Source organism: Carassius carassius, chromosome 47 (genome assembly GCF_963082965.1).
Source record: "Carassius carassius chromosome 47, fCarCar2.1, whole genome shotgun sequence".
Taxonomy (NCBI): Eukaryota; Metazoa; Chordata; class Actinopteri; order Cypriniformes; family Cyprinidae; genus Carassius; species Carassius carassius.
This window is the reverse complement of record NC_081801.1, coordinates 2,132,135-2,142,965: the sequence shown is the minus strand read 5'-3', so window position 1 is coordinate 2,142,965 and position 10,831 is coordinate 2,132,135. Positions and strand designations below refer to the sequence as shown.

Sequence of the window (10,831 nt, the reverse complement as noted above, 5' to 3'; positions counted from 1 at the left end):
CTTTCAAAATCTTGCTGATCCCAGCCTTTTAAACAGCATTATTATCTTCAAAAAACACCATTAAATTTCATATATTTGTACTAATATAATAATTTGTACTAATATTGTAATTTAATTGTACTATTTATTTCAAGTTTAATTTTAGTGTTGTAGTAATAAGTACATTACTGTGAATATGGAGACTAAATAATGACAATATTAACTGGCTTGAGTACTTTCGGAAGTGATAATACACCTTAAATCAATACATAGTTAATTAAACAAGAACACAATAAACCAACATCCACATTTACTCAGACTAGCACAAATAACTGCGACAGTTCATACTTAATCTTTTGTTTTTTTATTCAGCCTGATATGAATTACACATGATATGAGAGGATCATCTTCAAATTATGCAATAACCTCTCTTCCCTTTATATAAACATCTCGTCACAGAGTTTCTACATCATCCTAAAAGAACAGAGGCCTCGGAACATGCTAGAGTTCACCTAAGGTTTGGGTTCTGATTATGTTTTGTCCTTTTATATTTCCATTTGTCAAGTAATCGTGTTGTAGCGGTTGCAAAGGGGTCCTTAAATACTCAAAAGTGGTATTATGGGAAAATCACAGCAGAGATGTCAGGTGTGAAAACTCACATCCTGCCCACATCAGGGACAAACGGGTCAGAAACAGAAAAACTGAAACAAAAGTACTACACAATTCTGACTAAAAACAGGCACTAAATCTGTTCCCATGACCTAATTTTGTTCCCAGCACCACTTGAAAAGCAGTTGTAACAACACCATGTTCTGCAATGCCTTTATGCTCAAGACATTTCCCAAATCCTGCTCCCGGAAATCTGGAGGAAAATCAAATGCAAAAAATGTCTGCATGGGGACAAACTTTACAACAGAAACGGCCAGCAGAGCAAAAACTATTAGTGCTAACATGGGCTGTTTAAAAGTCAAATTCACAAAGTGCAAACTATTTAAGTTTATGTTACACTTTTTAACAGGAAGTTAAGGTGAATAACCCATCAAGATGATGTCAGGGACATGTTCGTTCCTATGGAAGCCTGTTTCCACCACAGAATAAAAAGGTTTTATGGTTAATTCCAATATTATATTTTAGTATACATCTAGACTTTTTTTTTTTTTTTTTACAATGCAGAGTTTGTCTCACAATTTAGACTTTTTTCCTACATGACTACATGTGAATTGCGAGATATAAACTCAGATTTGTGGAATAAGAAGTTATAATTATTTAGATTTTTTTTATTCTATTTATTTTTTTTATTCACATTTTTAAAAAAAAAACTGCAAGATATGAACTTTTGTGAGAAAAATGTCAGAATTGCAGAAGAGGAATTGTGAGATACAAATTTAAAATTCTTAGAAAAAATCGTGAGAGAAACTCCAATGGTGGAAACAGCTTCAACATGTCAAAATTGAACAAGAAATGCATATTCTGACAAAAGAAAATGAAACCATTAAGATTTCATGTCCACAAAAAAAGACGAATGACAATCATTATTGAGAATTGTAAAAAAATTATGCAAAATGTTAAAAAGAATTTGACAAGCAAATATGCTTAGCCCTTATGAAAATGTCACAAATGCAAACAAAATTGCCTCGAAAATAGGCTTAAATTTCAATTTTATTATTTTTGGGAGAAATGTGAGCTGGACATATTTTCTGATGAGTATTTATGTCTTTTAAGATCTACAAATGAGCAAAAGCCATTAACCAACAACCCCCCCCCCCCAACCCCACACCCACACCCTCATCCAGGTTGTATTTGTTACTGCACTGCTTTTATTACCCAGTATTCCTGTCCATGTTCCTTTAACACGTCGTTTAAATAAAAGTAATGCCATGCTGATAGGTTTGTCATGTCTTAAACCGTCGCTGTTAAGATCTTCCCTGTGAACGGTAATGAATAAAATATATATTAGATTTGTCATTAAATAGTTGTTGTCTCTTGCACGGTCTGCATGCATCAGGAGCAAAGGGGAAGTATAAGGACGAGGGGAGGAGATGGCCATGTTATAACGGTCATGTCTGTGGTACGAACTCGCTCCTTTGGTCCAGAAATACACTGTTCTCCGCATTCACATCAACCAGAACAGTCCCGACTATGAAACTCCAGTGTTTGTGTGTGTGTGTGTGTGTGTGTGGTCCTTTGTCAGTTATCATTGGGTTTTGTAGAAAATCACTGAAGCTTCGTTCCCAGCTTTCGTTGTCTGTTTCTGTAAGAGAAGACAACCAAAGAAAAGTGTAAGTCAAAGGTTTACAAGGCACTTTAAGCTAGGATAAACTATTAGATAAACTATAATCTAATAGCAACTATTTTAAATCCCAAAATGTCGGGAAATGTTTCATGCCAATCTGTCACTGCAAAATATTCCTGCTTATAAAAACATGATACTTTACATTAAAATCATTACACACACGAAGTGACATCATTTAAGGCAGTATTGCAGGAAGATCTCATTCAAACTTCGAATATTTTACACATTGTCAAGCTAACTGCAATCATCAAGCTCAGCCAATCAAGCCTCCTAGTAAAGTTATTTTGCAAAAATGTATCTTTAATAAGCAGAATCCTGCTTTATGCTGTTCTTCTAGTCTCTAAGAGGATGATTTCATAGTGTGTGTGTAATGAACCATACTGATAAAATTCTAGCTATTGCTAGGCGGCCTTGACGTTCTGCTAAGTTTTCTGTGTATGTGTGTTAGTGTCTGTCTGTACAGGGAGAAGCTCAGATAGGCCCAGGACAAACGTCCAGCGTATCAAATATACGTCTTTGGAGAGACGCATTGCGTCTGACCTCGGATCACTTGTCACCAAAATAGCTGTTAGAAGATATGTTTGAATCGTTTACGTCTATATGTGGAAACTAAGTTTTTCTAGGTTTTGGAACCAATCAGAATTTTGTTGACGAAATAACTATCCTCTGTCAGGGTATAATTGTTGGTGATTTTGAATTGTACGCAGAGCGGCCTACGAACTTCATCGAGAGTACTGAAGCTGACTTCTGCTGATGAAACTGCAAACCATGTTCTTCAGTAAATCTTTCTTTAATTGAACGCATCTCTGAGTCCTGGTCTTCATTCATCATATCTGGTCCTTGGGTTTTAACTGTACATTCCCCTACAACAGTTAACTACACCCCAAAACTAGCTAGCCCCTACACATAATACAACCCGAATTCCGGAAAAGTTGGGACGTTTTTTGAATTTTAATAAAATGAAAACTAAAAGACTTTCAAATCACATGAGCCAATATTTAATTCACAATAGAACATAGATAACATAGCAAATGTTTAAACTGAGAAAGTTTACAATTTTATGCACAAAATGAGCTCATTTCAATTTTGATTTCTGCTACAGGTCTCAAAATAGTTGGGACGGGGCATGTTTACCATGGTGTAGCATCTCCTTTTCTTTTCAAAACAGTTTGAAGACGTCTGGGCATTGAGGCTATGAGTTGCTGGAGTTTTGCTGTTGGAATTTGGTCCCATTCTTGCCTTATATAGATTTCCAGCTGCTAAAGAGTTCGTGGTCTTCTTTGACGTATTTTTCGTTTAATGATGCGCCAAATGTTCTGTATAGGTGAAAGATCTGGACTGCAGGCAGGCCAGGTTAGCACCCGGACTCTTCTACGACGAAGCCATGCTGTTGTTATAGCTGCAGTATGTGGTTTTGCATTGTCCTGCTGAAATAAACAAGGCCTTCCCTGAAATAGACGTTGTTTGGAGGGAAGCATATGTTGCTCTAAAACCTTTATATACCTTTCAGCATTCACAGAGCCTTCCAAAACATGCAAGCTGCCCATACCGTATGCACTTATGCACCCCCATACCATCAGAGATGCTGGCTTTTGAACTGAACGCTGATAACATGCTGGAAGGTCTCCCTCCTCTTTAGCCCGGAGGACACGGCGTCCGTGTTTTCCAACAAGAATGTCACATTTGGACTCGTCTGACCATAAAACACTATTCCACTTTGAAATAGTCCATTTTAAATGAGCCTTGGCCCACAGGACACGACGGCGCTTCTGGACCATGTTCACATATGGCTTCCTTTTTGCATGATAGAGCTTTAGTTGGCATCTGCTGATGGCACGGCGGATTGTGTTTACCGACAGTGGTTTCTGAAAGTATTCCTGGGCCCATTTAGTAATGTCATTGACACAATCATGCCGATGAGTGATGCAGTGTCGTTTGAGAGCCCGAAGACCACGGGCATCCAATAAAGGTCTCCGGCCTTGTCCCTTACGCACAGAGATTTCTCCAGTTTCTCTGAATCTTTTGATGATGTTATGCACTGTAGATGATGAGATTTGCAAAGCCTTTGCAATTTGACGTTGAGGAACATTGTTTTTAAAGTTTTCCACAATTTTTTTACGCAGTCTTTCATAGATTGGAGAGCCTCTGCCCATCTTTACTTCTGAGAGACTCTGCTTCTCTAAGACAAAGCTTTTATAGCTAATCATGTTACAGACCTGATATCAATTAACTTAATTAATCACTAGATGTTCTCCCAGCTGAATCTTTTCAAAACTGCTTGCTTTTTTAGCCATTTGTTGCCCCGTTTTTTGAGACCTGTAGCAGGCATTAAATTTTAAATGAGCTAATTAAGTGGATAAAAGTGTAAAATTTCTCAGTTTAAACATTTGCTACGTTATCTATGTTCTATTGTGAATAAAATATTGTCTCATGTGATTGGAAATTCCTTTAGTTTTCATTTTATTAAAATTTAAAAAACTTCCCAACTTTTCCGGAATTCGGGTTGTAGCATTAATAATCATTAAAAATATATATATATATATTTTTTTTTTAATAAATATTTGATTTTATTAAGAGTTTGGTGATAAACGGCATAAAAATAATATAAATAACGAGTTTCCATCAAAATCAGTATTGTCTCTGGTCAGTACTTCAAAGTATTTATTTAAATTTTTTTTTTTACGCAAAATGCGATATTCCCAGAGTTATTAGGTCAGGGTTTCTCCCTTTTTTCCAAAACGCAACAAATGCCAGTCTCCCTTTTTTGCAGAACGCGATATATCCGCTCAACCAATCACAGCGCACCATACAACGCACTCTATAAAGTAATGCTGGCGCTCTGAATACACCCAGAATCCTAGTTTTCCTCATCTACTTGTACTTTGTGATCAACAAACAAAGGCTGCACGATAAATCGCATGTGATTGTCGCGCATCTCGACAGATAAGCCAGTTCTGAGATTAATAGTATCAGTAAATCTCCATCATGTGCTTTCAAATGGAAATTATTCAGATGCATTTAAAGCACAGAGTCGTAGACCACTGACAAGATACGCTAAATCCCGTTCATTAGATGAATCACATTTGATTATGAACGTAATATTGCGTAGCTTGTCAGTGTTTTTATTAATGCCATTTATGTTTTTGTTAATACAGAACAAAGCACTAGTCAACAAAATGATTGTCACATGTCAAAGATGTATGCACTTTTGGAGGTTGAATGTAAGGGAAATGTCATTTTGGAATTTCTGTGGTCTAATGTGATATTGTTCATGTTCTTGATGAAATTGTATTGCTGTAATTAATTTATAGCATTAACAAGATGACCCATTGCATTCATTTCAGAAGCGATGGCTGATGGGATGTAATTTTAGTCCAGTGCCTGTATATAAGATTAGTGTTGACCATGTTCAGAAGCTGTCATGTGTGGATCAAATTACTATTTTGTGTATCAGTTTCAATATGAACGATAACTTTCATATGGATTCAATGGAGTTATTGCATTTTGAAATAAAAAAAAAAACTTTTGAAGGTTATGCACACCTCCTGTAAACAACTTTATTTTGAAGACTTTAAAAGTTATCAGTTTTATTTAGTACCCTTTTCATAGAAAAAGCCATAAATGCCTGCTTTCCTGTGGCTCAAACATTGGGTTTGCTTGCCATGAAAAACTATACTGATAAACTATGTGCCTTGAATGCAATGATAAGAGTCTAAATGCAGTGAAAGTGAATTTATACTAAGGCTTCTCAATTACAAAGGACATAAAAGTAACATAAAATGACTATAAAAATACTCCAGAAGAATTGTGGGTGAGTTTACCTGGCTTCTGATCTGGTTACTGTGTATTCAAACCACAGGATGTTGGGAATGAGACTTGTATCTCTCACCAGAAAAAACTCTGAGATCGGCCTGGGACGAGAAAGAGAAACCAAGATCATTTGACAGAGCTCTCTGTATATAAACGACTTGGCTTATGAAGAACTTGCATCATTACCAGGCTGCTATCTTGGGAAAGAGTGGCGTTAGCACCTCTTGGGTGATAAAAAACCAAACCACTCCCATCACCATCCCGGCCACACCTCCATAAATCACCTGACTCCAGGTGTGGTACAGGAGGTAGACCCTATGAGGACAAACAAGAGCAATGCATCTGAAATACAGTAAGATTGAACTACTGCACTCGCTGAAAGAAAAAAGCCACTTTACCTGCTGTATGAAACGGACAGAGCCACGGCCAGCAGAACGATGGACAGTATATGCCGCCATAACAATTCAACACACCTGGCATTGTTCGTCTGATGCATTCTGGAATCATTTCATTAAAATGCATGATTAAATGCTGTTTTTTAAAAACTATTTATTCATCAAAGAATCCTGAATCCAGTTTGCAAAAAAAAAAAAAAGAAGAACTGTTTTCAACATCACTAATAATCAGAAATGTTTCTTGAGCAGCAAATCATCATATCAGAATGATTTCTGAAAATCATGTGACACTGAAGACTGCAGTAATGATGCTGAAAATACAGCTGTGCATCACAAAAATAAGTTACAGTGTAACAGATTAACAAACTTATTTTAAATTGCAATAATATTTCACAATTTTGCTGTTTTATGGTATTTTTAATCATCAAATAAAGGCAGCCTTGGTGAGCAGAAGAGACTTCTTTCCTGCTGATACCAAACTTATTCAAATATTAATATAAATAAAGTTTTGTTTTTTTAGTTTTTTGTAGTTTTTCCAAGTAAATGATATTAAAACAACTAAAAATTGTGAAAATTTATATTTTTTTTTGTAAATTCTGTTCTTTTTTACTTTAGTAAGAAGTCGTAAAAAAAGAGCAAGTCTTACCTTAAATAAAGAAAAAGAAAAAAGTATACAACAAAAAACCAGATGAACTGCGAGTGACTGGAAGGCATCCCATACTCTGTCGTGACTGAGTCGTGACCTCCTGTTAACAAAACAACACACAGTTCAGTTAATTCACAAAATATCAGAGATGTGCACGAGCAATTGACTAGTCAGGTACTAGTTATAAATTAACTTGTGAAGTAATGAAGAGTTAGAGTCAACCAAACAGATCCTCTTCTTTTAGTGAGACAAAAAATGAGAACGGCTGCAAGAAACTCCAGGTCCAGAGATTTTAGCATTAACTAAAATGGAAATTAAACCATTAAAAAAATAATTTAGCTACATATAAATACTATGTTAACTGAAGTAAAATAAAATAGTAAAAAAATATTTTTCAAAGTTGAAAATTAAAGACTATTGAAGTGAGTTTTACAACAAAACAACAAAAAAAAAAATCACATTTAAATCAGTATTACTTATTGTTTGTTGCAATTAATGTACTAATGTACTAATGTACTAATGTACATTAATGTACTAATTAAAAAGCAAATAAATCAAATCTCATAAAAAAAAACCTATAAAAAAGAAAAACCGGACTAAAAATGACAAACTAAAAACTTTAACTAAAATTCAATATAAAAATATTATTTAATTCAAAATATCAATGAGAAATATAATAGTATATCAATGATTAAAATAGCACTGTTGCGGTCTCAACCGTAACTTAGATTGTATTAATATCACTGAGCTATATTAACAATATAGAAACCACATGTTTGAACAGAACCAAGCATGAAACAAGTGTTATTTTTGTGCATGCTCCGTTAGCAATTGCTGGTGTTTTCTGTTATCAGACTCCCAAGATGTGAACTGGGCCGCCTGCATGCAGCTGATCTGACTAAACCTCACTAAACCTAACTGACAGGTCACAGGTCAAGCCCCAGGGTTGGTTCATGAACTACTCATTGTGTTTTTTGCACATGGTCTGATATTGCCAGTATTGTGTCTATTGGCATAAAATCTGGTCCAGACTATTCAGAGCGTTTGACCAACATGTAAACCAATAAAGCACAGTTTTTTTGGTTTTGTTTTTTTTGGTGGAAAAATTCACACAATAGCGATCTACATAGAGAAACACAGCATCAAACTATACTCTTTCAAATATACTAATAGTTAAGAGTTTTTTATGACCATGCAATACTTACCTCCACACGGCCGAGGCTCCTGCAGAATGTGTTTGAGCAGCCAGTTTAGCCCCTCGTTCATGATCAACCCTCCAAAAAAAGAGATCTGAGAGAAAGAAAGAATGCACAAAACACAATAAGCACAAGGTAGCATGCTGTTTGGGATTTGAGCCTATACCGTGCTGGTGTGTGACATCATGTGACTCACCGTGTGTAGCTCTCGCTTGAAGACGATCAGAGTGACGAATCCAACGAGGATCGCGATGGGCAATAGGCTCATGAAGGCCAATACCTGCCCCGTCAGGTCACCTGGACAGACAAACAAACAGGGTCAAACTGAGCAATTTAGAGTCCTTCTTCACACACAGAGCCTGTCAAAACAATCATCAGAATCAGAACGGCTACTCTGCACATTGCAATTGACTCAAACCAAGCTGCCAAAAGTCAGACATATTTAGTCAACCTTGGATTAAAATGTTTGATAAGAGAATTCAATTTTGCATTCATGCCACGTCACAATTACTTACAACCTGGGACATTCGACTTTCCTATACACTTAATTATGCATTAAAACACAATTAAAGTTGGCACGAAATAAAACATAAAAATCACCCCATCTATTTTCTAAATTTATGGTATAGATCATGTTGTGAATAATTCATCTGTGCATATGCATCCTTTTTATTTTTGTGTAATACCACAACACAAAAAGTAACACTCATTATGGGAATGTCTTCATAAATATGTCGTTTACTTAGCAAGACATTAGAGTTATTCATCTCTGTGGTTTGCACACTCTCTGATTGCATTAAAAACCTTCCCCTTGAGCACAAAGCACTAAAAGTGGGCCACTTCACAAACAACTTCCATATGCATATCAGAAATATTGATTGCATGTCAAACAAGCATTGCATTTGACAAACTGCTCATACAGGCTCGCTTTATTTTGGTGTATGTTATTCATTCTGGCATGTTTTACCACCTCATGCATGCAAACATCCACGTGACAGTAGTTTAAACACGGTTTGTCTGTGTTAAGGCATAAGCGCAGTGTATTTTAGACTTGCTTTGACATGTTCCAGGGTTTTGGGGTCAGTTTATATTCTTTCAAAAATCCAGGGAGATCCTCACGAACGAAGGTTGTGATGCAACCGGGAATGAACTGAATTAACCCCCCAGAGCCACGAGTCTTGTCTGAAATTTACAGGAACATTAACAGGGTCTCAATGTGGCTGTATCAGACGCGATCACCTGGTCACAGGTTTATCGATTCATGCTTGAAGTAGATTAAAGTTTAAATAATAAAGAATGAAACTGAGCGTCCGGGATTACCAGCCCACTATTTGGCAGCAGGCGTTCCGTGCCCTGCGGAGTGAAGCGCACTATTTGGCAACCCAGCCCTGGCCGCGTCCATTCAGCTGCGCGATGTTCCACAGACGCCGCGTCGCGAATTAGGTGTCGTGTGATGACACGGCTTTGAGGGGAAAACAACAATTTAAAAATGCTCTTACCAGCAGGATACTCTACGTGGGTTAAGGATATCGACCGCCATCGAGGTGGTGCCGAGCACTGCTCTTCCGACGCCATCTTACCCGGACACCGGGCATCAGCCGTCAACCAATCAGAATGAAACGCCCCGACGATTTCGACCAATCAGATTTACCGGACGCTGCTTCGACGCGCGGCCATTCACCAAGCGCATTCTCAAAGGAAAAAAATCTGCATGGGAACAGCCGGCCAATCAGAGGAGTGTGTTTAAGGGGATGGACCAATCACAGGACGTTTGGCTGGACATATGAAAATTTGATTTATACAAATGAAAGAAGAAAAATTAAGTGAATGGGGAGATTCCTCTTCAATTGATATCAACTACGTGAAGGCAGCCAGAGCCACACAAACATTCTATTCCATTACATACTTTTTGTTTAAAACACACACACACATATATATATATATATTTTTTATATGTAAAGTCTGAAACCAATTTAATATATTTATTATTAATCAAATTTATTCAAGCCATTGGTCTCCCTTAGGATTTTTCTGTGGGTTTTTAAAATAGTGGTTTTGGATATGAACAAAATAAGATCTGTGGTTATCATTACTTGAAGACAGTTTTATAAAGTAGGCTACAGATAATCGTAACTCAAACATAAATTTTGAGTTAGCTAAATAAGGAATACAACTACCTTCACTTCTGTTCAAAACATTAGGAACAGTAAGATTTGTAACGTTTCTTTAGTAGTCTCTTTCTGAAGGATCATGTGACACAGAAGACTGAAGTAATGATGCTGAAAATTCAGCTTTATGTCACAAGAATAAATTCTATTTTAAAGTATATTCAAATAGAAAGCAATTCTTTTAAATAGTAATAATATTTCACAATATTACAGTTTTTTTCTGTATTTTGGTCAAATAAATGCAGCCTCCATGAGCAAAAGAGACGTCTTCAAAACCATAAAAAATATTAATGATCTCAAACATTCGAACAGCAGTGTACTTTCGAATTGGACAAATGTTGTAG

The 10,831-nt window shown here is 36.4% G+C and overlaps 1 protein-coding gene across 1 annotated transcript; it reads right to left on the bottom strand.

Moving 5' to 3' along the window:
• Window positions 1-1,769: 1,769 nt before the first annotated feature.
• Window positions 1,770-9,976, bottom strand: dolpp1 (dolichyldiphosphatase 1). Its single transcript, XM_059541780.1, has 8 exons — window positions 9,819-9,976; window positions 8,516-8,616; window positions 8,329-8,413; window positions 7,124-7,223; window positions 6,481-6,579; window positions 6,269-6,397; window positions 6,094-6,183; window positions 1,770-2,230 (listed from the first exon to the last, which is right to left on the bottom strand). Exons 1-8 carry the CDS (start codon window positions 9,892-9,894, stop codon window positions 2,194-2,196), a joined length of 717 nt encoding a protein of 238 aa, XP_059397763.1. The 5' UTR covers window positions 9,895-9,976; the 3' UTR covers window positions 1,770-2,193.
• Between the last annotated feature and the right edge of the window lie 855 nt (window positions 9,977-10,831).